Source organism: Aythya marila (assembly GCF_965140915.1).
Source record: "Aythya marila genome assembly, chromosome: 12".
NCBI lineage: Eukaryota > Metazoa > Chordata > Aves > Anseriformes > Anatidae > Aythya > Aythya marila.
In genome coordinates this window covers 7,506,100-7,533,950 of record NC_139053.1, presented here as the reverse complement: position 1 = coordinate 7,533,950, position 27,851 = coordinate 7,506,100, and the positions used below count along the sequence as shown (strand labels likewise).

Here is a 27,851-nt window from a genome sequence, read left to right as displayed (position 1 = left end):
TCAGAGTAAAATTCTAACACTGAAACTGTATCAAATTTAAGTATACTGAACTGCATTTATTGCCGTATACAAAATGAGTAAGAAAAACTTTTCTTCTTAGACTGTATAGATTTACTAGAAATTACTCTATGATCTGAACAGGAGTCATTTAAAATTACGTAGGTATACATTTCTATGTATAAATGTATACATATAAGTATACACATACTTATAAATGTATACATATATGTATAAATGTATACATAAAAGTCTGAACATTATCTGATGAGATACTGTTCTGCCATTATAAAAGAATGGTTTAATGCTGACGCCATCATCTGTGAAAAAGATTCGAAGTTTTAAATAGGAAGGCTATCTATGAACTACATCCAAATAAATTATACTTTTAAAGTTACTTATGCACAATACTCCAGAGATCATGGCATGGTATCCCTGTAATTTTGCTTTCAGACCAGTACTGATAATCTAAAGATTACAATAAATTAAAAAAAACCACAAATGTGCTTTTGATTAAGACCACCAGTATCATCAACAGTTAAATACTGAGGCAAAGTAGGTCACATTTCAAGAACACACAAGGCCATATTTGAATGCCTATATTGCAAATAATATACATGTAGATGCTTACTAGGACTTCCAAGTTCAAAAGAACAAAACAGATCAAAGTGCCTTAAATCAAATAATTCACAGCTACTAGGCTCCAGTTTCTTACTGAAAAGACAATTGTAATACCTAAGACCAGGAAACCATGATTAATTCTGTTGCTATCATATTTCTGGAAGGTGAAATGTAGTGGAAGTTATTAAAGAAAAACTGTTATCATGCTTAGTGTTATAATTTCCAAGTTCTCCTTTCTGCAAAATCCTTTTTGACAGATGATGGGTGTAAGTAAAGCCTCAAGTCATGCATGAAACTCATTTGACAAAACCATGTCTACTTAGCTGCTAGCATTTTCCAACATGAATTTTTCTTTTTAAATACATAGTTCCATAGTGAACCTACCTTCTTCTGGTCGATACATTCAGAAATCTCTTACCAGCACACCACAGACTTCTTAAAATAAACAAGCAAATAATAAAACCAACTAAAACATAGCCTTGAAAGCATCTGATATTAAAAAATTTATTGTTTGGGATAATATTCTCAATGTTCTCTAAAATCAAACTGCTAATTTATCCAGTCTGAAAGGCACCACAGGGACAGTGAGTGGTGAATAGTAAACATCTTACTGGCATCTTTCACACCTGGGGAATTTATCTCTCAGAGAATCCAAATGAAATGTGTACAGCAAGATATACAAACAGGAGTTTATTTGTAGCTTCTGCGAAGCTGCCTGAAACCTCTGATCTCCATGCTACCGTGGCATCTGAGGCACATTCATGTCAGAAGTTTCTTCAGTAAAATTAGCTTTTTTGTGGGAAGGCTCAGCAAGATCTTTTCCATGGTCTCTGTTATTCAAGTGCTCCAGGTCTTCCCTCTTGCGTTTGTTTATCAGGTGGTTTTCTCCCTCACACAGCTTTCCCTCTGGGACACCCAGTGTTCTCAGACAGACAATAGCTGCAGCCTGTTCTGCTAGTTTCTTTGACTTGTCCCTGAAGAGCAAGCAGACAGAGCACAGGTAAAAGTAGAAACCGAAGTCTCTACACTCCCGAAACACAATTCATTTCCTGTCTCTGATGCAACATCATGAAATAAACAGTATTTGTAGTCATCTCACAGCAGAAGAAAAAATAGATCAGCTCCAGAAGAAGAATTTGAATCTTGCTAGGTGTCAATGTTGATTTCTCACTGCTGATAGTAATAGGTTTTCTAGGAATACTACATCAGGTCTTGTGTCTCAAGTACTCTTCATTTCAAAGATATGAAGTCAACACGTGTTTGGCCCAAGCGGTTGCAATCCTCAGATAAGTTGACTTCTGCAAATACGATCACTAAACAAAACTGAGTACTGAAGGATCACTTTCTGAAAAGACACTCAGGCCCAAGTATCTCTGGTAGGCATACAAGTTCACTCACTGATGCTGACATAAGAAGGAACTGTTCCGTAATAAAAAAACTTCTCTCAATTCCACGAGGGACTGACTGCAGATTACACATTTGTGAAATTCGAATTCAGAATTTGAAAATGTTTTCTTCTCAACATTTCACATCATCTGAGCTTAGCTTCCTAAAGTCTCTGAACAGGAATCCTGGAAACACCAGTAACTGTTGTGTGCATTTATCTTCCTTAATATGTCCAATGTTGGAGCTCTAACTGTGCATTTAAATCCAGTTCAACTTAGGTGCAAATGCCTGAAGTCAACACCAGTATTAATAGACGACAGCATAAAATACTGCCATGAAACTTTAGATCAGCACTGGATGTTACTGTTGATCAACTGTGATTTCTGAGATGCCACTGAACTTTCTTCTACTTTGCTGTATAGGGACACCTAATCCTGACTTATTACTGAAAATGGATCTGCTGTAGTGGCTGAAGACATTGCCTCCTCCAAATGTCCCCTCTGCCACCTTTGGTTTGTCACTGCACTCTTCATAGGCACAATTAAATTGGGTCACCTATGTGCTCCCCTTCCACTAGAATTGTGGGCTAATGTAATAGGTGAATTAAAATCAGTAATGGTTTATTTGAGCTTACTCCCTCGTCACATTCAATTTTCAGATTTTTTTTCCTACAGGTAGCTTTAAGAGGTATTGTTTAGCTGACTTTTACTAATGTCACAGCTGTGAACCAGAGTAGCCTTTCATTGCAAATTTTAAGCAGTATTTCATTAAACAGTTACAATACAGCCACAAAAAAAAAACATTAAGGATGACTTACCACAGAGTTGATCTGTATTTTTGGTCAGCTACTGTCACAACTGAACAGAACAGTCTATCCAGTGGTCTTTGAACCTGGAGATAAAGAATCAAAAGGGATGTGTCAAAAACAGTCATGTCATTTATACAACAAAGGTTGTCAAAGTTCTTTGTTACTCTTAAGACCACATTAAGTAAAGCCGTTAAAATTACCGTAATTCAGACTAAAAATTTAATCTTGTATATTTAGCATATATATAAAAAAAAGTTGTCCAAACTGCAAACACTTTTGCTTTACAGGAAAAACAAACAAGTAAAAAACAAACCAACCAAGCTTCTATACTGTCTAGTTCCTACCTATAACAGCATCCAGTAACAGAAGAAAACATCCTGAAACCAAATTCTTTACTTCACAGAAGTAAAAGAAACTTGGACACAGACTCCTGTGTAAAAAGCTGTAACTACAGCAACTTCTTTCACAACTCAGTTGAAGCTGGACGGAAGGTCTGGCTTTCACTTTTTTATAATAAAATAAGCTACTTTCGTATATATATGTGCGTGTGTGTATGTATTTATTACCGTTTCTGAAGCAGCTTACTTAATAGTTACGTCACACTATAAAGCTAATTTCTTTCTACCCCAAGTCTTAAAATAACAATTTTATAGACAGGGAAGAGGGCTGAAAGGGTTCTTTTGATTGACTCACAGTTTCATAAACAGGCTGAGGATGCTTTTCTTTCCTACACCATTCCAGAAGATACATTTTTGGAGTAATTTGTGGTGGATATTCTCGCCTAGACAGAAAAAAAATTGTGGTCAACAACTGTGCCTAGAGTTTACTTACTAAACAAATCTATTTTAAAACAGACAGCTCAATAATTAAACAAAATAAGGGCTACTCATTATATTGCTTCTGCACATTATTCTTTGTGGTTTACTTTCACAGCTCAAATTATGAGAAAAATACCACTTCCTTATTAGACAGTTAAAGTAGCATGTCTGACCTAGCACCTAAAATAAAACCTAAACTCTTCTATTAACTATTTTTCTTAAACATTCACATCCTGTAATAATACAGGAGAAAAAACAGTGACCAGAAAGGAAATTCTAACTAAATCTATGATACAGAGTAGAAATACAGCTTGATACTATTTATTATAAGCAACAACACAATATGAAACATTAAAATAAAGAACAAAAACTGCTTCTGTTACAAAATAATACAGTCATCAAATAAATAATCGTAGCAAAGGTAGGTATCGATTCAGTTGCTAATATCAAAATACTCCTTGTACTTGGCAGAAAAAATACAGTAAAACACTGTATTCTGTCCAAAGGGAGCCATGTAATATACCCTGTAACTATTAATGCAGTATGAATGGATTTGTGGAGCACTTTATATAGTACTCTTCTTGAGCAGGTTGATAGACGTAATAGCAGGGTGGGTATAACATGTAAAGTAACAGCAATTCTATACGCCTCAGATTATAGCCAGAAGTTACTTAAAATAATGTTGTACATAATCTCATGAATTAGTTTCTCAATGAATACCTGATGATGAGAACATGTTTAGAAGGCTGCAGATAAGTTATCTGCTTGGAATAGACTTCTGAAATTTATGCTGGACTTTTTCTATTAAAAAAAAGTGTGTTTTAATCAAATTTCCACAAAACAATTAATGAACTCTATGCCTTTGTATATTCACAATTTTTTATATACAGATGTTTTGTTTTTTTTTCTTAAACCCACTCACACTTTTAACAAATTTACTGAGTCTTGGGAAGCCTGAAACTAAAAAACATGAACATCTCATAACATCCAAATAGCACAGGAAGAATAGTGATGCTAGTGATTACATAACAATGTACACTAATTGCTTCATAAAAATGCACTCAGTACATGCTGTTATACAAATTGTTATTTCCTAGAAACTGTAAAACGTTGCCAAATTCATACTTTTTATTTACAGATGCAAAAAAAGTTGAATAAAATAAATTTGCATACTTACTTGTCAAATCTAACAGCCATTTTTATTACATCTGGATCTTCTATCTGGTCATCATCATCTTGTATCTTAGTTTCCAGAGATGTTTTCTTTGCTTCGAAAATAGCTGTTGTTTCTTCATAGAAATCAGCCATTTCAAAGGCTTCGCTATTGAAACAGAATTAGTTTGTATTGGAGATCAGCTTGCTTTTTGTACCCCATTATGACAGAGTAAAAAAAAAAAAAAAAAAAAAAAAAAAAAAGTATAGAAACCAGTTGTATTTAAATAAAGTATACATGTACAGAGAATTGCATGGAAGTATGGCTATTTTCTGTTCAGTGACATTATATTGTTTCTCCTTCATGTCTCTTAAGACATACTTGAGCTACAAGCAGAACGCTGTCATTTCCAGCATTATATATTTAATTAGCAATCTGAAAGTTCTGGCAGAACCATAAGAAATACAAGTCCTGCAATGTCCATTCAAGTTATTAGCTCAATTTGAATATTATTTGCAAGTCCCAAAGCAAGGGAAGAAACTAGGATTTGGGTCAATGGCAAGTGCCTCAAATAATTTTCAATTTTACATCCATGGCAGGCTCCATCTACGCTGAAAAACCGATACTCCTCATTTTCCAAAGAGAACAATATAACCTGCAGCACTGGCAAACTTACTTGCTGAATGTTATGAGTTATGAGAGTACTCATTGGTATGAATCTGTTCAACAATAAAATGAATTCTGGACACTAGACCATTGTCAGCGCTCTAAATGGAAAAGTGTTGAAGCTGAATAATGCTGAGTGATGCTTGATGAGTGAAGAGAAGGCAGCTCATTATGTATTGGTACGCAAACACTTGTCTGAAATGCAGCAGGTTTTCTCTTGAGTTCAGTACTGAGATTAAAATCTCAAATGGCTGTAACATACTATCCCCACCACGAGGCAGCAGTGTTAAGTAACATTTTTGTCTGGCAACCTATAGGCTAATCTTAAATAACAAAGTTATTCTTTTATCTGGAGGTTAAACAGACTATTTAAAACAGTGGTTAGAAGGCTTTGAGTCCGCAGATGAAAATTGATAAAACCGGTTTCTAAGAGGCACTCTTTTCTGCCCCTCTCTTATGCAGTCAGCACTACTTAAGCCAATTTTGAACATGGTAATGCATCCCATGTACAAAAATGCTTGTGTTCAACTTTGGAAGCCCCTAAAGCATCACTAGGCATAGCAAATAAAACCAAAAACTTTACCCCAGACCTCCATAAAGTATTTATGTGCATAAACTGTACCTCTTCTAATTACCTGTTTAAAGGCTTGACTCTTACTTTACAATTTCTTTTCTTTACATAATATGCATTACCGTTAATGCAGTAGAGAACCCCACCACCCTTTTGACTATGATTTATTTGAAGTTGTAGAAGGTAGTTGCAATCTATGCTACATTTCTTTAACGGAATTATAAAACTATATGCAAAAAGACAGCAAGTTACTATACTAAAAATTGTTCAACTACTTAATTGCAAAAGTGAAAAATATCTTGCAAAATTTAAGTGTTGTTTACACGTTCCACTGCTCCTTTATGATTAACAGAGGCTAGCTCCTTTTATACAGAACAATTGTGGGCAGCAGTGTTTATAGAGTTGGTAAATCACAGTAAACAGACTGAAGGACTGCAAACATTTAGATTCATTTTAAATGCGAACAGAACGTTGATTAGGTCTCACTAGACAACAATAATTCAATTTGCAAAATATTTCAAGCTTTCAACATTTCTTTCCAGTTTCCTACATGGAAGATAAACAGTCTCAGACTGTATTTCATAAAAACCAAAAAACTTCCCCTCCTTCAATCAGCAGAATAATTGTGGCATGCAACGTGGATATGACATAGGCAAGCTCAGACCTCTACTTTGTTCAGTTCGAGTGGGTCCAAATTTGAACTCCCCTCCATTCTGTGTGAATTTAACATCTATTGTATTGTTTCTCACATTTTTTTCCTTCTTCCTTTTTTGCCTCCCCATTCCAGAAATTTCATTCAGATCATTTCAGAAATCTAGGACAAAGAACTTCAACAAAGCTACTGTATTTCCTCAAAAAGGAGGTCATATTCAGTTCTGGTATTTCAGGTATGCAAAGCAGCACAAAAAAAATATATGCAAGTGTCATACAGGCTACCTTCATATATTGCTTTGAGATCATCTCTAAGTGGTCCTTCAAGATATACATCTCACCATAAAAATACCATCAATATTAAAAACCCCACTTGCACAGGAAAAGTTTATAAAAATCTCAGAAGTTCCAACCTATTAACCTCCAAACTACCACTAGAAAATAGCAAAACTTAATTTTTTTAGAATTTTTTTTTTTTTTTTTTAAGAATTAATTAGTTCATGCAAATATTGGATAAATTCCTATCACTCAGTGATGTGCCTCTCACATTAGTATGCCAAATATATAGACAGTATTAGGGTTAAAGTTTTAACACCTGAGAATGGAGGAAACTTGGAAAGTGCTACTGTAGTGCTCCACATTTTAGCAACTGCTTTTTTTTTTTTTCCCCCCAACTTTTTCTGAGGGTCTATATGCCAAGACAGTGCTACAGACAGAACTGGTTTGCAAGTCTGGCAGAGACAATTCCTATTTCAGAAGTACATGCTTACCAGATTTCCTGTGTGGACTGTGCAGCATGCAGCTTCTTGCCCTGAGTAGTTTCTAATTGTTCTCTTAACATCTGACACAAACAGTATTTCGTGTTGGTATAGTGATTATCATATCTCACTGCCTGAAGGAGAAAAACAAAATATATTAAAATACACCAAACAAATTTCTCTTGTGTAATCCTCATTACACTTGATGAACTTCAAAACTATTTCTGAAATTAAAAGCAGTGTAGAGTTTCCTCAATTCAAGATAACTTAATTAACATGAGTATATCTTGATTATTTTGGCATGTTCTCACAAAAGGAAATTCAACTTATTTATATGCTTATGAAGAAACAGGTTATAAGTTAACAGATTTGACTAGTGAAGTAATATTTTTAATAAGTAACCGGTTAATGACAGTCCATATCTTCAGAAAAAAATGAATTGATGACATGATCAAATCTGCAGATTTTCAATTTATTTCCTGCTTTGCCATTAAAAGCACTCTATTTTGAATGATCCAGCAACTTTGCATGATAGATGATTCAATTAATGAAGCTATAATACTGCAATACAGCATTACTTTGACACATCATTGCCTTTGCTTCCCAGCTGCTAAACATTCTTGACAGTATTTGTGATAGGCAATTAACTTCTAAAAACGAATCTAACAGCAACGTAATACTTAATACTCCTTCACTTTTCTGTTCAGTATTAATTGTACTAACAGCATCAAGAGTTGCCATACCTATCATTGGCTTTTCAAATTTCTAGACATTTTTAGAGGTAAATCTCGTAACTGTTCCCAAAAAAACTATTCCCACGCTAAAAGGCGTGGTATGTAAGAAAATAACCACTAGGAAAACTTGTTTTCTGAGCGATTTCTGGATTTTTGTTTTTTACTGAACACAACAAAACAGAAGAAGCAGCAGTTCACTTGCAAGACTCACATCATATGCAGTATGTTAAGATATTAACAGAGACTATGTCTCTAAAAATAAGAGGAGTTAAGATACCATGGTAAGATTTGGAACAATTCTAAACAATATTAATTAAACAATTAATTAAACAATATTCTAAACAATATTAATTACAAGTAAAATATTAAAAAAAAAAAAAAAAAAAAAAAAAAAAAAAAAAAAAGACCACCATACATATTTGATGTAATCTTGCATAACTTCCTTCAAGGGGAAAGGGCCTTCTTTTCTGAAAATGGATGGGTTCCACATGGCAGCACGAGCTATCATTACGGATGAGGCATCTGTTGCTTTCCGGAAGGTCTCAATGTCCATATATTCTTTGATGAAGTCATGAGAGCCTCCACTACAAACAAACATCAGTGTTATGCTCCAGAAAGTTTTATTTGTTATTATATATACTATAACATACCTCATATTTTCAAATGGGACATTACATTGTTAATGGCAGCACTGTGCTCAAGGATACCATCTCAAATATAAGAAAACAAATGGGTCTGGCCTAAGTTAGCAATGATCATTAACACATTGATTTTATACAATTTTTTTTTTTTAGTATGGACAGCATCCTTCTATTTTTGTTCTAGTAATAATGCAAGAAGAGTAGCTACAAGTAGTACTTACAGATCAAAGAGCACTTCAATGTTAAAAGGTTGAAAACTAATCTAATTATTCACCAATCTAATTTCTTTTATTAATTTTTGTATATTTGCGAACCAAACTTAAGCCACTCAAAATACTAGCCCAGTAAGTTACAGCCAGTTTCAAGTATCACAGATCATATATATATTTTATAAGAAGGATTCTTAAGTAGCACATTTATATTTGTTTAGAGAGGCAAAAGTCTAAGGAAGTAGATTTAAAACAAAGATCACATCCTTCTTCTCAGATAAACCATAAAAAAAAATAGAAAGGTAATTTCAGCATCTTGGGACACTTGCACAAAAGTAAACTGATACACTGACTAATTAGAAGCAATTCATCAACAATAAACTTCTGGTTTTTTTTGCATCTCAGTGGCACACTTCTTCATAATGGAAAGTACTCATACAGAGTTGGTTTATCTGTGACATGCAAAAAAATCTAGGAAAAATTGGTAGCCTCATCTTTTAATCAGGCATGCAAATGATTATCTGCAACGCTCAATGTGAATTTTGCTTTCTTCTGAATTCCATGTTTTAAAAGAATTATTCTGAAAACTCGAAAAGGGGGTGAGATACTGAAAAGAGCAATAGCAAAGACTATTAACATGGATTATTTCCTTTGTCCAGTGCAGAAACAGACTTTCCAACAGCAAACACTTTTTCTTTCTATTTATTTTCTACACAGACATGTGAACAAGGAAACTGCTTCCAAATTCCTGATCCAAGTGTACGGTTTGCAGAGTCACAGCTTTTCCAGGCAAACGTGACATCAAGAGAACTTTATTTAAGTCACAGCTGCTCTGGCCAAGGAGATTCTACTGCCACTAACAAACAGGTGAAACATACAAAGATGTCAATTAGACAATCAGGGCAGTCTGGTGCTTTTCATTACCTTTAAGAGCAATTTTGGAAGCAGGAGATACCTGTTTGTGGCTAAACTTTTATAAGAATGAGTTCCTCATTTTATCACCAGAGTAACCAAAGGATCTATCAATAAAAGCAGTCAGGTTCGGTGCCAACAGGCCTGTAGGCTAAGCAGGTGTTAGGGAAAACTGTGACACCACAATATGTAACACTTTATGAGCAGTGGGACAGATGAGCTCTACTGTGCAAAGTGTTCAAGACACACAGTGGTATGGTTATAACCAGTCACTGCACATGGCTTAAAAATCACAGAAAATTCAGCTGTTGGATGCAGTTAGAAACAACTTGCATAGGATAGGCTGTGACGCAGAAAAGCAGTAATTTTTTGAAGCATACAAGGACTTTTAAAACTAAACCTGAGATACAGTTGTAATTCCCAAGGCAATGTTCCATCACTGATAACTGCATTTAGATTTAGAGATAATATTTCTGTTTGCCTCCACATGAAGAACCTTCATTTTCCTGCACGAGCACAACTTATGTTAGGTACAGGCATCTTGTAATGATCAGCTGATTAGTACAACCTACTTTGCTATTACTGGAATGGAGACTGCTTCAGATATGGCTTTGATCACATCACAGTGGACAGGGTGCTGAGGCCTCTCCTCCTTCTTCCTTTCCAAAAAAGAAAAAAGACAAGACCAAAGATTTCCTATGGAAGTTGTACACACTTAGCTCACAGCAGAAATAACTCAAAGATTACTTGGACGTACTTATTTGTACTCATTTAATGTATATCTTATTATAAATTATATATAAAAATTATAAGTTTATATAATTATATATAATTATTTTAAATCAAATGCATTTTAAAATGTTCCTACTCTAATTCCATATCCAGATAAGCAGGGTTTTTAGACACATAATTTTATTTTTATTTGGTCTTGACCGAGTCTAAAATTTTAGGAAAATAGCTGCAAATAGTTCAATAGCACCAAATAGATCCATTCCCTAATTACTGTATTGGTTTTCTAAAAGATTGATTTATCTAGCAATTGAAATCAGAAGTACATAATAAATGTAGAGTTTTACTTGAGTCATACCTTACTGTGCTACGTTTGCCAGAAAACTAGTAAAAATGTAACACACTTTCCTGAAACACATTTACCTTCCATGGACTGCAATGGCAGCGATACCAGTTTTTTCTATTCTCTTCACTAGATTCACGGTGTCCTCAACCTGAGGGATAAGAGGAATGACATGATCTTAGTTTACAGAGAAAAAACAATTATCATGTGATAACCATCATGTTATTGCACAAACAAATATTGAAATACTGTTCTTTCATTAAGGATATGATTCCTGTACTTCAACAGCATCTCCCAATATGCATACCTATTTAATACATACTTCAATGAAAGAACTGAGATGCAGGGGAGAAAGGGAAGCTGTAAGTACATCTTTAAAGAGAAAAAGTTGGCACACTGCTGAATTAGCCTGTCTTGTATAACTCTGCAGCTCTGGAGACATGGGGGGGGCGGAAAGAGGCCAATTTTCTTTTCAAAAGCTGGAGAGCAATCTGTGGCCCATCACAAAATAGCAGTGTATGAAAAATGCAACACCTATCAGGTAGCATGGATATAGAGACAGAAGCCCACCTGCTGTTCTGACTGGAGACACCTTATGCAAAAGCAGCTGGAAACAAAGCCTGTGGTGGCTGTAGAAATGTAAAGGAGAGGTGCCAGCTTTTTGGCTTAATACTATTAGGCAGTACTTCAAAAATAATCATCTTACACTGAGTTAGTGATTCTTTTCACACAGGGTTCATTTGTTCATATAATTAAGTGCACATGCAAATTACTTTTGAACAGTAGCTAGCTGAGTTACAGTTCATCCATCTACAGAACTATCTTTCCAGTTCATGTGCAAAGTAAATAAACAGGTAATCACATACAGATTTTAAAAATAATCAGTCACTTAAAGAGAAGGCAAATCATCTCCTGGAGCTTTACAAACTTTGAAAGGGACTCAACAAAAAAATAGTAATAATGGAACTATATCAGCTATTAAAAAAAAAAAAAAAAAAAAGAACTAGGTATTTTTGCTCTATTCTTAATTGTTACATTTTAGAAAAACACTGACAGTGCAAAATGCAACAGCTTTAACAAAGTAAAGTCCCACCACAATCTTCTTGAAATGAAGGATTGTACCCAAGAATCTATCTAGAAAATGTCATTCTAAAATTGTGATGGAGACAGTGCTTCCGGGAAAGATTATAAATCTCTTCATATAAACTAGCAATTTCAGTGCTCAATCTATCAAACAGCTTCTAAAAAGGCTGCAGGAATTGTTTCTAAGTTGGGTATCATTTGTAGTACTTATTACTGTCTTTACATGTGGAGTAAATCAGGAATCAAGACATTAAAAGTCTCCCTGCAGCATAAAATACAAGTAGTTTCTAGAGCACAGGCAGTTACTGTTGCAAACAATTTCATTAGTGAAATCTTTGTTAAAGTGGATTTTGGAAGTTGGAGAAGTAACAGTAAGGCTTTGTCTTCCCCTTCAGTTTAAACTTCATGCAGACTGTCAAGAAATTCAAAGGTCGCCACACTGTGCTTATGTACACGATATTACTCTCAATCAATTCCATATTTGGCAATCTTCTACAATAACAGTACATTTTTCCTTTTTATTTTTCTTTTAGTGCTTATCCATCAGCAAAGGCTTTGGGATTAACTCAGTGGGTTACAATAAACAGGACTAAGATACGTGTATGTTATATAGAAGTACCCGCGCTTGGAATCCAGTAGAATAAGACTGTGTATAGACATCTAATGTTGTCTTGAGGTTTTCAATTAGAGGAGAAACTTTGGCATCCCAAACAAATTATAATTCCAAAAGCTGTTTCACAATAATGGGGCTAAAATTTCAACATATTAAATTTCCATATATTATAACTGACTTTTCATCGTAATATTAAACAAAAATACAAAAATTCATGATGATTTATGTTCTTACTGAGGGCAAAATGCGGATTTTGCAGGTTATTGGCTTACAAATTCCTTTAACAAGAGTAGTCAGTATCTGGAAAGGGAAAAAAAAAAAAAAGACAAATGTGATTACAAAAGAGTAATGAATAAAACTCTTCCTTCTCTCTTGAATATGCAATGAAATTAGAACAATATAACACTAGTTATTGTACCTCTAGAAAGAATCTTAAGTGCTTAAAGAACACATACAATCTCTAATTGAGTATAACATTTTAGCTGGTAAATATGAATGCTGCTTTTAATAGGAGGTGAACTGTAAACACCAATCACTTCAAAACGAAGTGCAAAATTTCATTTTCATGAGATTGTTTCCATAGTCTTTTCATATTTGAGTTGTAAGTTTATGAAAACTGCATGTGAGTATTCATTAAAAAGAGCTTTTTTGAGAGAAGAAAGCCTTCAAGATGGAAAAAAAAGAGGGGAAAAAAATTAAGCAATGTCATTGAATCTTCTAATAAAAACAAAAATTGTAAACCGAATTCCATGCTTAACACAAAGCACATTTTACTCATTAAAACAAACTTGGAATAAATGAACAGTTAAGTAGTTGTTAGTTTAACCATTAAAAAACTAAGCTATGGAAAGAATATTATTTTCAGAGGCTAAATTCAAGTCCAACAGACCATATTTAAACAAAAGGGCCACGTAACGGCCTATACACATCTAAAATCACTATATGACTATAAAGGAGTACTTTGATTTATGCAAGTATATTCTATGGGAAAATGGCACCAGAAACTCAATAGCTCCCTAGACAGGAGAGTGGAAAGCAGCTGATCCTGGCTATTACTGAAAAAATAGTTTTTTTTAACTGTTTTTTGAGATATTATCATACGTGTGATTTTACTGAGTGCAATTCCCCTGTATAATACAGCTTGAACTGCAGGTAAATTATTTATTTCAGAGTTGTGCATATAAATGAAACCTGAATTTTATTTAATGCTACAGTACTTATTAGGTTCCCAATACAGAATTGAGCTTTTATACTTAGCATATGCAAATTCTTATGCTTAAAACAGCTGGGAAGTAATTAGTGTTTTCCAAACTTTCCTCCATAGCATTCTCTTGATTAAAAAAAAATAAATAAGAAAGCTCTCAAAAAAAAACTCTTCAGTATTTTTAATTTTTCTTTTTTTTTTTTTTGTTTTTACACATAAATGAAACTGAGATGACCTCATTTTCCAAACATTATCAGTATATTATTTTCACAATCTTATCTTAAATGTAATAAGCTTTCAGTGTCAGTCTCATTAAGGATTCTGATACAAGAACAAACATCTTATGCTTTTTATTCACATAGATTAATGATTTGGAGCTGCAATTTCAAACATCTTCTGTAGGCTGTAAGCTTAGTTATCCCTTTGCAGTTGGCTAAGAGTAATTTCAGTACTATGATTTTGCTGCTTATTAACACCTTACATTAAAAAAAATATTTCCAACTTTTTGAAGTTCAAGCTTCCTGTTCTACTGAAGAATACCAAAACAAAATATAATGGCTAAGGAGTGGAAGGGAATCTGTTAGCAATCATCTTTCCAACTGCCTCTCACTCCTATGAAAAGTATTTTTGCCAGACTTACTTCCAGCTTGCCATATACTTTCCTCTCAGGTCCCACTCCTAAAAATTTCATTCAGGCTTCATCACTTCGTACATCAATTCCAATTTAACTCTAGGTAGTATCATCCATGTTACCTACTTCATGGAATACCATATAGGTCTCAAAAATTTAGGTTCTGGTTCCAGTTCTGTTGCCTGTCCTGTTAACTGACTTTCCACAGATAGTAACATTTACCCGATTCTGCTTTTGCTTTTGGAAAAAAGAGATAGGGAACTGTAAACTACAACTGCCCTCAGGAGCTCTGAAGGTGGATACAGCCATAAGCTATAGGGAAGCAGGACAAAGTGAGCAGTCTACTCATCAAACTAGGAAGTACCAAGTCTTTAAAGAGAAAGGAAAATAAAACATACTTGCTGAGAACAACCCTGGAAACCCAGAGCAGTGTGCAGACTGCTCAGTATCAGGAAGCCCAGAAGTCCTTAGGAATATACATACACACATCTATTTTAATATATATTTTTTTAATTTTAATATTCAAAACTGATTATTCTACTCTAGCTTTTACAAATTTGTCTTCTATGCATTCATCCTTGCTTCCAGTAAAGCACTACATGTAGTACTTTTCAAGGCAGTTTAAAACCCACAAGGTGATACTTACAGACTCAATTTTGTCAGGATCAGATAGCAGTGCTGCCCCCATGCCACCCTGGGAAAACACAGAGGAACTGTTACACACTAGGAACATGAAAAACGCAAATGTTTTTCAACTCAATTATTTTACCTAATAGCAGATCACAGCAAAAATCCACTGCTTATTAGCCAAAGAAAGTAGAAAATGGCAAAATACGAAATGCAGGAGCATTAGTGAACAGTCTGGTGAAACATTTCCTAGAAATGTATCAGGATAATTAAGCAGTAATTCAGGACGCCAACTTGCTCCCATTACTTTATGGAGCAGACAGGATTTCAAAAAGACATTTTTAGCAATTTTAATTATCTGTTTTCTACTCATTAAGTCACAGCAGGACAGAGGTATTGTTTTAGCTTTCCACTTCATGTTTGAGAGGTCTTGGTGTCAGCAGTTTCTGCCTACACACTCTGAACTTAGAAAAGCAGGTAAACAAAAACTAAGTGGCTGGATTAAATATATTACAAACACTTTAATAATTTAATATTTGGGCTGTTCTTTCTGCAACATTCCATCTGCATGCATAGATCTGGAGGTCAATAGGCAGTCATAAGAAATAAGTTAAAAATTGCATGACATTTTTTTTGACCCAATACTACTGGCAGAATTTTTGATCTTTTACCCTAATGCAGGACGGTTGTTTTGCTGTTTTGTTCTTAATTATGACTCTGCAGAAAGATAAAATCATCTTCCATTTATTTAGCTACAATATAAAAGAAAATAAAAAAGGCTAACTAAAACAGTACTGGAAATACCAGCAGATCACTACAAATTTAACATGTCCTCAGCATGACTACAGTGCTTTGGTAACACCATTTTTTTTGCCAGATGGCTTTGGATATAAAATGGTGTTACCAAAGCACTGTAGTGCCATCTGGCAAAATACACGGAAAGCTCAGAAGCAACAGAATCTAAATATATAAATAAAAAGGTCCAGAACAAGGGGAAATTCAAATTTGAGTTTTAAAAGAATGTAATATTTATTTTCAGCATAACTCACTATGTCATTTTCAGACATTATCATTGAAACAAAAAAAAAAGTTAATGGGATTCAAATGGAAAAAAAAACTAGAAATCTACATGGGTGAAGTTACAAGTTAAATTAAATATTACAAGAGTAAAAGTAATTCTTCTTCAGAGTGCAAGCCAATCTACAAAACTGAAAGTAATGAAAAAGAAAATTCCTCTGTGAATTGATTCATCTTATGACTTACTTGTACCATTTCCTGGTACATTCAACATCGACCACTGTTAGATCCAGGCTGGAACAGTATGAACTATTCAAGTGAAGATACAAGATACCTGAAACGTGTCTTATACTGTTCTTACACTCATTATATACTCCAAACAAAAAGCAATCTTGGTGATGGAAAAAATACTTCAGCCATCTCTTATATACTCTACCTACAATTGTTACAGCTCTTTGGTTCTTCTGTTCCAAAATTTCAAGATATAATCTGTCCTTCTGTCTCTTTAATATAGGTAAGTATGTGCATGAAAATTTTACTGCTTTAATTTGTTCAACTCAGAAAACCAGTACGTCTATTTCACACCCCACACAAGGAAGAAAAGTAGTTAAGAATAATCAAAAGTTACTTGCCTTAGTAGAATATTCTTTTGGGCAGCCCATGTTGATATCAATGCCAGCTACATCACTCTCTCTGAAAGAGAAGAACCAAAAATGTATTTCAACGTATGAGAACAAGGATCAGGAAACAGGTATCTTGCTGGGAAGCTTGTTTTCATTGGTATAAGGCTTAAATGTGAATTTAAGGTTAAGTTTTTATTTGATCTTCTGAATTTTCAGCTTCTCATTTATGTAAATTATCTACTTTATCAGTGGTCTGAACAACCATCTGCCCACAGGTTTCAATGACCAGGGTTGTGCAGAAGCTGCAAATACTCATCTTAAATGCATTTACATAGAATTAATTGATACTCACCATATCAACCACCAAATTCACCAGTGTCAACAAAGTAAGTCTTAAAAGTTTCATCTATTTGAAACACAGGCTTCAAAATACCTTTCAAATAGGATGGAGATGTATTTTGCATTTATGCACAGTACTGTGTGCTTCAAAACATAAAAAAATAGGAGCCATTTACAGAAGCCATTTTAGGAGCCATATTAGTTTTGTTAGCGGGTGTGTAAAACCCAGCAAAATTTCACACTGGAAAAATCAAGGACACAGCTACTACACTAGAAGAAAGCCTTCAATCCCAGTATAGAAATTATGCAGCTGCTACTTTGAGTACAAATTATTTTAAATAGAAGTTGCAGTCTTACAGAACTTTTCTTAAATATATTAAGGGTCCTATCAAGATCTACCCTGATCCTCTCAATCATTACCATTTGTCTTCCAGAATAACTCCTCTCTACAAAACAACAACAACAAAACACACCACAATCACCAACAAAAAAAAAATGCAAACCCAGAGTGGGAAAGGGCTGAGAGAAGATGACTTACACAAGCTTAGCTACCGCCAAGGCTCTTTCAGCATCTGCTGAACCCTGTTGGAAAAACAAGAGTGTATAATTATAAAATAGCATCAAATTAATAAAAAATAAGTTCACTTCCACGTGTATAAAACTATTATTTGCTCTAAGCATTTAGTCCAAAGTAACATAGACTCATTCACAGCCCAACAGATAGCAAAAACATTCAGCTAACGCATGTCAACCACTGAACAACAAAAAGTGACACAAAAAGAGATCTTGAGTGGTCAGTCCACATTCCTGACCTAAAACAGTATCAAACATTCTTAGCTGATCACCAAATAGATATTTATTTTTCCTGTTCTTAAAAATTTCCACTAATAAGGACTTAATAGCGTTTACAGGCAGCTTATTCCAGAGCTATCATTACCATTGAGAAAAGTCATTTATTGTCTAATGCTCCTTCCTCCAACATGTCTTATATGCAGTGCATTCAAAGAAACAAATTGTTTTTCCCTCTAGCAGCCTTTAATCTATTTGTGCAACATTAATGCAGATACTAATACTCTCTTATCCAGACTAAACAATGTCATTTCTTTTAGTCTTTCCAGTGAAATTCTTCACAGTGTAAGATTTAAGCATGTGATCAAGCATCAGGGTAATTTATTTTTGGTACTTATATGTTTGGAAACATAACAAAGATACTGATTACAAAACCAAGATGCCTTCACAGAGCACATAATTCATCTTAATCATGTCTTCTGAAACCAGCTGTATAGAGAACTTATACTGCAGCACGTCGACTGTCTGTGTACCAACAGATTAGAAATCTGCAACATATTTGGTGTGAAATTTTATCTCCAGCTGAAGCATCAAGGTATAAATAGGTGAATTACAGACAGCTCTTTTAGACTTACAGAGTTACTAGCGCTACCTCGTTTAGCTGGTATTAAAAGAGTACCTGCTGGTGGTTTCTTACCATCTGAAAGACAACGCAGTGCCTCTCCCTTTCACAAGTTCTGAAAACAACTCTTTCATTTGGTGCAACAAAGTCCACTGTTTCAAGTACTTCTACATGAAGTGAGAAACACAAAACAGGCAAAATATAATATACAGATGTAATCATAAAGGAAGACATACGACAACACAGCATCTATATAAATGAAATGCTATCAAATAAAACTTCTATGTACAGTCCAACTAATGGCAGCCTATCTCCCAAAAGTTCTTCGAACACATTTCTTGCACACTGCAGTCTCCCTCCCATAGTACTCCCTAATCATCCCCGCAGCCTGTTTGTTGGGAAGCAACAGCACCAGAACATATCTGAAGATGAATCAGCCAGGATGAATGAACATAACGCTACCATTTTTGGGAAGGGGCTGGAATGGAAAGTGGATTTATGGTTGGCTTCTGTTCCCTGCCAGGGACACAACAACTGTTTCTCATCCCACTCAGCTGTTCTAAAATTTATGGAGGGCTCAAAAGATATCCATTTAAGAACTTGCCTGTGAAAATAGTGTTAGGCCAAAACTAGTCCACAGACTTCAACTTAAGGGTAGAATGGCAAACAATGAGGTCCTGTATGTCTTGTTTCCTTACTGGAGTAGACTAAAGTATATATATATATATATATATATACACACTACAATGTCCCAGCTAACATTTATAAAGACTTACGACTGGCACTTGCCTCTACTACAGTCTAAATTAATGTGTTTCTTAGCCACAATATTGGGCTTACATGGCAAGTTTTGGCAGCAAACAGGGCTGCAGGGGGAGCCTCTGAGAGGAGTGCAACAGCTGCCCCACATCAGGTAAGAGCCAGTTCCAGCTGGCTCCAAAAGGGACCTGGCACAGGCCAAAGCTGAGCCAACAAGTGACATTACTTGTGCCTCTGTGTGAGCAGATTTAAGAAAGGGAAAGAAAAAACTGCTGCCAAACAGCAGCTGGGAGAAAGTGAGCAAACAGTAGAGAAACAACCCTTGACTGGCTTGCAAAGGCTTGAAAAGGCCCCCTTCAGCCTGGGGAAGGGACCATGGTGGAAGAGGCTGTTGCCCCACAGCCATGGTTAGCCATGGAACATGAACCATATGGCACAGCCCCCAGTGGAGCAAGTGGATGTGACCCAAACAAGGCTGCAAACCATGGAGAGCCCCCACAGAAGCAGACTTGGGGCCAGATCAGCAGCCCATGGAGAGGAGCCCTGGTGGAGCAGGTCTGGTAGCAGCTGCCACCCATGAGGGACCTGTGCTGTACATGATATGGACCTGTATGGGGGGGGAGGTGGTTTTTTTTTGGTTTTAGTTTTTCACTCCTCTGATCTGTTACTAAGAGGCAATAAATCATATTAAACTTCCTATGCTGAGTCTGTTTTCCCCATGACAGTAATTGGTGAGTGATCTCCCTGTCTTTATCTCAACCCTTGAGCCCTTCTTCATTGTATTTTCTCCCCCGTTCCTTTGTGGAGAGGGAGTGTGAGGGCAGTGTGGTGGAGTTTCACTAGCCATCACTGTGAAACCACCACAGCCGCTGACACACTTCACTGAAAGAACTAAAGTGCTTTGTAACTAATGAGTAGTTTTTCTCCAGAAATTAGATTTTATTTCAGCACATACCAAAAAAAAACAAAAAACAACACAAAAGCACACAAGCGTTTTTGGCTTGTTTATTTCTTATGATGGCATAAGTAACCACCAGAAAATTAGATACTAGAACCAGCATATAGACACAGAAATGAGGAAAGTTATCTGCTTATTAAAAATTTATTACTTGCCTTTTTGACACACAAAGATAAAACCTTCAGCACTTCATCCAATGTACTGGAATTTTATTGTCCTTCCTACTCCAGCTACTTCTCTCACCTGCTGTCAGTAAGCATGATGCTGAAACATTACTAAGATTTCCAACAACAATGCCACTTTTCTTAGTTAAGAGAGACAGACATAATTCTAGGAGGTAGAATTCTAACATCCTAAACTTTCCAAGGCCTGTACCTGCACACCCACTGACCCGACCTCAGCCAAAAACTTTACAAGAGACTCACCAAATCCCTGTAATAGCGTAAGTGAATGGTGGATATTTGCTGTTCTGTACAAGGTAGGGAAGAAGCTTGTGTTAGGGTCCCAGAAAGAACACCAAACTACTAGCTACTAACAGGTTAGCCCTATCCTCAGAAGGTTTGTGGTTTTCCTGAGGGATATTAGCTGAACTACTGTTCAGCTAATATCCCTCAGGAAATGTTTTGTTTGTTTTCCTTTCTTAAGAAGGAAAACAAAGTCTGAAACTGTACAGCAGCAGCCAGGCATAAGAATGGAGCTTCAAAAGCTTATTTTACGTCTGTATTGATACCTCATTGTAAACCCTACGCGATTACTTCAGCAAAGTAATTATTTTCTCAACTCGAGAAAGAAAGTTTACAGATATTAACAAAACAAATGCTATGCTTACCATTTATAACCCTCTTACACTGCAGCATCTTTATGTCAATCAGCTCCTGAGAACAAAGGGTGGAATAAAATGATTATAAGTAAAAGCATATAACCCATCCAGCTCTATACAGTTGTTCTATTTTATTAAGATACCTATCTAGAGATACCAAATACAGAAAAGGAAACAACTAAATACTTGTTTATATTTGTTGTGAATTGCTCAACCAAAGTTGTAAAATATGAAAGGTGAGATGTTGATACAGTTCTAGAAGATCCATTTAGTTCAAATATCTCTCTACCAAGCTAGAAATAAAAGCAGAATTAATTGTCCAGAGAACAAAGGGAAAACAATACTATAAGAAGACATCTCAAGAATTGAAGTGGGTTTCCACTGGGCTACACCCACAGGTAAACAAAATACCTACATAAGGTTTATAGGACTGTGTTACCTTAATTCAAAAGCTTTAAAGATTTGCTAAATTTACTAAAAGTTAAAATGAAAACTTGTGTTGAAGCTTACTGAAGAAAATTGGAAAACTCTGTTTCAGTGTATCAAAACAAAGCTACACAATACTGTTCTGTTGCTACACAACTGCGGTACAATTGCCTAAAATAATTTCTATATTATCTAGTAAATTCTTAAAAAATAAAAATCGATAGAACTGTGTTCCTGAATCTATTAAGACAGAGCTCTAACTGCAAATACTAATACATGTCAAAGGCATCGTCACTAGATTCTGTAAATTTGTGATTCCTGTATATACAATCTATAGTTGACATCCTAGAAAATTAAAAAAATAATAATAATAAATAAACGTATAGTCTCATTTAACCCAATGTAAAACAGACAAGTGGGAAATTACTACTGCCTGTCAAAAAAGAAAGACGCACTATTATCCCCAATTTTGACATAGTGCTAACTATACTACTGGATTTTGAGATTTCTTCCGCATCATCCAGCAATAACTATTCTTTCAAATGGAGCAGAGTCAACTAATTAAGTATCATACCCAGCATATTGTCTCTCTGAGAAGAGATCAAAGATCCTCTCAGACTGATTCTGACAGTTCCTTTCAGCCCATTCTATTAATACAGATATCTCATTTTATTGGGGTTGAGTTGTAACCTTAGAATGACCTACCCTCTCACCCAGTTTTGCTCCACTGTCCCAGCACATCCATACTTACACAGTACTGCCAGTCTTGCTGCTTGGCCACTTTTGAAGCTACCTGAAGCTGAGCACCCTGTTTATTGTGGGTGTCACGGTAGTCTTAACAGCAGTAGAGCATGAAGAAATTGTTCTGACATCTAAATGAACTGAAATAATTAAACAGTCCTAAAGGATGGGCCTATCGTAAACTTGACTGCTCAAAAGGTTCTCTCAAGCCACTCTGTTGTTTTTTTTCCATTTTTTAAATGAAAAGTATATGGAAAGAGTACCACAGTAAGCCAAGCCTACTCCTTTCCTTCCATTTTTTCAGTAACCCTGTCCTCAAATTGCCTCATCTGCTCCTCCTCCATACCTCACAGTACACGATGTCAGCACCGTAGTCCAGGGCCAGAAGACGCATTGGTAAGGTTCCCACTCGCACCATGGGCGCCAGGATGTTCTTCCCTCTGAAACACAGCGGGGTGTTCACCGTCATTCCTGTTGCAGCACTGTCTGAAAGAGAACACAGGGGATGGGGGGGGGGTTATGACATATTATTTCCTTCCAGGAAACTCCCAGAACTTTTCCTCAGGGGGGACTGAGGCTGTGGAGCCTCATGTGGCGGCTCGCAGGCTGGGTGCTTCGTCCCCACAGGGTGAGAGAAGCCCTGAGCCCACCACAGTGGGGGGGCTCCCCTCATGGCGGCACCACCCTGCCAGACGCTGAAAGCACCCTGAGGGAGGTGAAAGCAAGATATGAGGCGGCAGCCGGGCTCCCCCCACACCGTTCCTCACCCTCCTCGCGTGGAGCCGGCTGAGGAGGGGTAGGGACGGAGGCAGGGAAGGAGGAAGGCCGGCGGGGGGGGCGGTGAGGAAGGCGGGCGGCCCGGCCGTCGCCTCACGGCGTCATCGAGCGGCGCCGCCGCCATGGCGCTGAGGCGCGGCGGGGCAGCGGCCGCCCGGGCGGCGGTGGGCTCGCAGCCCCCGGAGCATGTGGTGCGCATCCCCTGGGCCCTGCGGCAGCGCCTGGAGAAGCGGCGGAAGGCGAGGCGGCCCGGGGAGGCGGCGGTGCCCTCCGGCAAGCTGCTGCTGCGCAGCCGGCGGCCGGAGCTGAGCCAGCCCCGCTGGCAGATCATGGGGCGCTGGGAGCGGCCGCGGCTGGTGTCGGCGGGCTGGAAGCACCGGGAGGCGTGCGGGGATTACTTCCAGCTGGAGCCTTCTCAGGAGGCTGCCCCCGCTTTGAAGGCTCCGCCGGCTCCTCAGGGCCAGTCCTTCGCCGAGCTGGGGCTGCAGCCGGCGCTGCTGGCCGCCCTGCAGCGCCTGGAGGTCGGCCGCCCCACGGCGGTGCAGCGCCTCGCCATCCCCGCCCTGCTCCGCGGCCGCAGCGCCCTGTGCGCCGCCGAGACGGGCAGCGGCAAGACGCTGGCTTACCTGCTGCCGCTGCTCGACCGCCTGCTCGCCCGGCCCGAGGAGAAGGAGGAGGAGAAGGAGGAGGAGAAAAAGGTGGCGGCGCCCCGCGGGCTGGTGGTGGTGCCGTCGCGGGAGCTGGCGGCGCAGGTGGGCGCGGTGGCGGCGGCGCTGTGCCGGCCGGCGGGGCTGCGGCTGCGGGGGCTGACGGGCGGCGGCGCCGCGGGCGGGCTGAGGCGGCAGCTGAGGGGGCCGGGGGTCGCCGTGCTGCTGGGCACCCCCGGGGCGCTGCGGGATGCGCTGCGGAGGAGGTTCCTGAGCCTCGGGAGGCTGCGGTGGATGGTGCTGGACGAGGCGGACACGCTGATGGACGAGTCCTTCGCGGCGCCCATCGAGGAGATCCTGGCGCACGCCCCGCTCGCTGCTGGGGCCCCTGGGCCGGCTGGGCCCCGCGAGGAGAGGACGCAGGTGGTGGTGGTGGGAGCCACCTTCCCCGCTGGGCTGAGCGAGGTGCTGGGGAGGTTCGTCGACGTGGGCCGCTTCGCCAGCCTGGCCACCCAGGGCCTGCACCGCCTGCCGCCCCACGTCCAGCAGAAGTTCGTCCGGCTGAAGGGCCAGGACAAGCTGCCAGAACTGCTGCAGCTCCTCAAGGACCACCCGGCATCCGGTGGGGCCGTCATCATCTTCTGCAACAGCGCCAGCACTGTCAACTGGCTGGGCTACATCCTGGATGACCACAAAATCAAGCACCTGAGGTTGCAGGGGCAGATGTCAGCCGTTGCCAGAGCCGGCATCTTTGCCTCCTTTCAGAAGGGTGACGTTTCTGTCCTTGTCTGCACTGACCTGGCCTCCCGGGGGCTGGACACCAGCAGCGTGCAACTAGTGGTCAACTACGACTTCCCAGACACTCTGCAGGACTACCTGCACCGCGTGGGGCGGGTTGGACGCGTCGGAAGCAAGACCCCTGGAGCTGTGGTTAGCTTTGTCACCCATAAGTGGGATGTGGACCTGGTGCGGAAAATCGAGACCGCAGCCCGGAAAAGGACAGGTCTCCCAGGCATGGACTCCTCTATTAATGAGCCTCCGCCTAAAGCAGATTGATTTGTGTTGCCAGGCAGTAATAAATGGCCTGGCAGGGCCTAAGCTTGAAGCCATTAAGGCAGAGCATATGAGCTCAAGTGTGTGAGCTCCATTGAAACAGTATAGAATTGAGGTTCATAACCAGGTGATGGGGTTAATTTTGTGCACTGTTCTGGAAGCTGCGATAGTCACTTCCAAAGGCGATAGTCACTTCCAAAGGCGTCACAACTCACAGCTTCCCAAAAGGAGGTTAATAAGTGAATAATAAAATACCTTTGGAGAAGACCCAAGAATCCTGTCATCTGTTGCATTTGCTTAATTGTGTTGAGACTTTTAACTTAAATTCAAATCAGAGTGAATGTATGCCTTCCCACCAACAGCAGTTAAACAATATTATTCAATCTTAAGAATGTCTACTGGCAGAAGATAAAAAAAAAAAAAGAATGTTTTCCTAACTTTGTTGTAACTTTGACCCAATTTTAGCTATGTGTGGAAAGACTAAATGGTAAATTACATTAAACTTTCTTGTAGCATTTGATTCAGAGAATTCTAGACCAAATACCTATAAAGACAGGTGGGAGTGAGAAGGTACGATAAAACTCAAGGCTTTTTCAAGCTTTTATTTATCATCTTACAGTTGCCTTTCAGTGGGAACAGACATCTGTGCTGCTTCATTGTATTAAAGAAAAAAGCATCATGTTTTCTGCTTGTTTTTCATGCGGGCTCTAGTGATGTCTGCTGTCTGTACTGCATTAAAAAGAAAAAAAAGTAAATGTCTCCTGTGGCAAGGAAAGAAAGTGTTTTGACTCACAAGTTCTATCATAACAGAACAGGTGCATAAGGTTTCTTTTGAGTATCATGTCATTGTTCTCTTCTGCTTTAAAGCAAAAGGATTAAAATGAGGCTGAGGTTATTTCATATCTAGCTGCTAGCTGGTATCCATGGTAAATAATCACACAAAAAGAGTATTTTAGCTCTGATTTATGTTGCGGTGACTTATCACAGCTTCTTCTTTTAGTGGCTGTTTTTTCCTCACACTGTCCACTTTTTCAGCCTGTGCTAAAACTCAGCATGCAGGAATAGGAAGCTGTTAGAAGATTGCAGCAGAATGTCTCTAAATCATTGGTTTCAAAGCAAATAAGGCACTGGAGCTACTTGCATTCTGAGTATGAGAGTAAAAAGCATAGAAACAAAACTAGAAATTGTGCGCATGTATTCTGTTCAATTCCACAGCTAAAGGGCTCTTTGGGGAAGTTACAAACTATAGTAAAGTTACTTTATTCAGTGGAAAGCTTTCAACTTTCTAAATTAGGTGTAAAAACATTCATATTTTTGACCCATTCATTGCATAGACTACTTGCCTAATATCTGAAGTTCATTCATTTCATGCACCCACAAGCAGAAGTATACTTAGTATGAGCAGTAAGGTAAATACTTAAGCAGAAATTTAGGGGTAGTGTGTAGTATAATTTACAGAAAATCCTATTTCCATTTGATGCATCTAGGCTTTATGAGATTTTCTGAACTGCTGAGAAACAGCTTCCTTCAACTGTGGACACAACAGTTATCTTAAATGAAGTAAACTGTATTAAACTCCAAGGAGAAAAAAAAAAAGTAATATTTGCTTGCTTGCTTTCAGGCTGACTGCATTTCAAGTGTCATATAATTTGAATCTGATGTAAGACAAGGCAGTTTTCAAATCCATACTACTTCACCATTTTAGCATAAATACCGAGTTACTATCTATTCCATTGAGTGTCTTCCTCTTAATAGGCAGCTGGTGATGCCAACTGTGTTTCTCTGCTCAATATACAGAGTTGCCCTTTTAAGTTGGAGTGAAGTTTTTTGCTTAGGAGTTTGGGTGTTAGACTCCCTGGACCCATGTTCTCATAAATATACAAGACTAAATCAAACAATTAGGGATAAACTTTCGTAACTGTTGTAGATATGTGCTATAATTCTTTAGCTAGAAACTGCTAGTAGCAGAGCAAATAGTGTGACTGATTTTAAGTCATGCAGCCTTTTTGGAGTTTATGTTTGGTTCCTGCAGGAAAACAGTTCCAAAGAAGTTAAATGATGTCATGTAAACATAACCTCTGACTCAGGATCCACAGTCAAAACTACCTGGCAATGTTCATTCATAATTAATGCATCCACTTATTTTTTATTGGTAACTAAGTGGCACTGGTGATAAGAAGGTATATTTTTTCCTGAGTTAAAATTTGGGAAAGGAAGATGGGAGGAAGGTTGATTTCTGATCAATTCACCATAAAATCAGCTTATAAAAGCTAATGGTAGTCTTACTGAGGTATTAAATATACATGTTAAAAAATGAATGATTGGTGTACTATGTATATGTTATAAAAAATGAATTATATATCCTCTAATGGCCATAACAAAAGACATTGAAGGTGTTCTACAACGTTACATTTGCATATTCTTGTTAAGGTCTTTAGATGTATAATTTTAGGGTAACTTCTATAACCCACTTTTAAAAATTCTGCAATAGTCTGTGAATCTGGAATAATATTACAGTGAGTCCCATGCCAGGTCATTCTGGTTTGAAGTACACAATAGAAAATCAAATTAAACAACACAGTGAAATTATAAAGGTCTTTCAGCTATATGCTTCTTAAATTTGAAGTAACATGCACATTATATATTTACAAGCAGTAACTTTAAACTCAGCGCAAATGCTCTGAACTGATTGTTGCTAGGGCACTGTTGATCAAAACAGTTTATCAAAAAAATAAAAGACATTTTGACATTTGTATACTAAAGTAGCCAATAAAAAGCTTTGGGTAGATATGCTCAGAGAACACAAACATTTACCAATAAAGCCTTTTGTAAACATTACTTTCAAATAAAACTGCAGTTCTTTTAAGCGTATATTGAGAAATCTCACTTCCCTACTGTTGTTCACAAAGAGATGGTTATTACAGCCTGTCATTAGCAGCAGCGATTACATTCAGGAATACACAAACATTCAAATCCTGCTATATGCAAACTGATACAGAGCCACCAAACGTAGACATCCGCATCAGTGAGATGTCGTGTTTTACTAGAGTAAGTAAATACTATAGCGAAGCCTTCAAAGAGATTTAGAGACCCCATCACAGATAGTGAGCTAAAAATGTATGTAG

The 27,851-nt window shown here is 37.9% G+C and overlaps 2 protein-coding genes across 5 annotated transcripts; one reads left to right on the top strand and one right to left on the bottom strand.

Annotated features, from left to right (window-relative positions):
- On the bottom strand, positions 1–23,755 carry DUS2 (dihydrouridine synthase 2). Of its 4 annotated transcripts, none has more exons than XM_082770285.1 (16): positions 23,653–23,755; positions 22,596–22,735; positions 21,092–21,137; positions 18,621–18,712; positions 17,673–17,716; positions 16,805–16,865; positions 15,175–15,222; positions 12,928–12,993; positions 11,078–11,148; positions 10,498–10,584; positions 8,579–8,747; positions 7,442–7,563; positions 4,808–4,951; positions 3,506–3,593; positions 2,822–2,895; positions 1–1,592 (listed from the first exon to the last, which is right to left on the bottom strand). In XM_082770285.1, the coding sequence occupies exons 2-16, from the start codon at positions 22,716–22,718 to the stop codon at positions 1,355–1,357; spliced, it is 1,473 nt and encodes a 490-aa protein (XP_082626411.1). In that variant the 5' UTR covers positions 22,719–22,735; positions 23,653–23,755; the 3' UTR covers positions 1–1,354. The 4 variants fall into 4 exon arrangements, with proteins under 4 accessions (XP_082626411.1, XP_082626412.1, XP_082626413.1 ...); XM_082770286.1 differs by lacking the exon at positions 23,653–23,755 and adding an exon at positions 23,017–23,071; XM_082770287.1 differs by lacking the exon at positions 23,653–23,755 and adding an exon at positions 23,017–23,062 and having other exon boundaries at positions 22,596–22,731.
- On the top strand, positions 23,134–27,839 carry DDX28 (DEAD-box helicase 28). The gene has a single exon (XM_082770284.1). The coding sequence runs from the start codon at positions 23,149–23,151 to the stop codon at positions 24,727–24,729; it is 1,581 nt and encodes a 526-aa protein (XP_082626410.1). The 5' UTR covers positions 23,134–23,148; the 3' UTR covers positions 24,730–27,839.
- Positions 27,840–27,851: the final 12 nt, after the last annotated feature.

Excerpts from the sequence above, each read along its gene's own strand:
- DUS2 (XM_082770285.1), bottom strand. The coding sequence starts at position 22,718 with ATGACGGTGAACACCCCGCTGTGTTTCAGAGGGAAGAACATCCTGGCG. Across the intron at positions 16,866-17,672 it reads TTGGCGGTAGCTAAGCTTGT|AGAGAGTGATGTAGCTGGCA; the intron begins GTAAGTCATCTT and ends CTTCTCTTTCAG. Across the intron at positions 12,994-15,174 it reads ATCCTGACAAAATTGAGTCT|ATACTGACTACTCTTGTTAA; the intron begins GTAAGTATCACC and ends TTCCCTTTCCAG.
- DDX28 (XM_082770284.1), top strand. The coding sequence starts at position 23,149 with ATGGCGCTGAGGCGCGGCGGGGCAGCGGCCGCCCGGGCGGCGGTGGGC.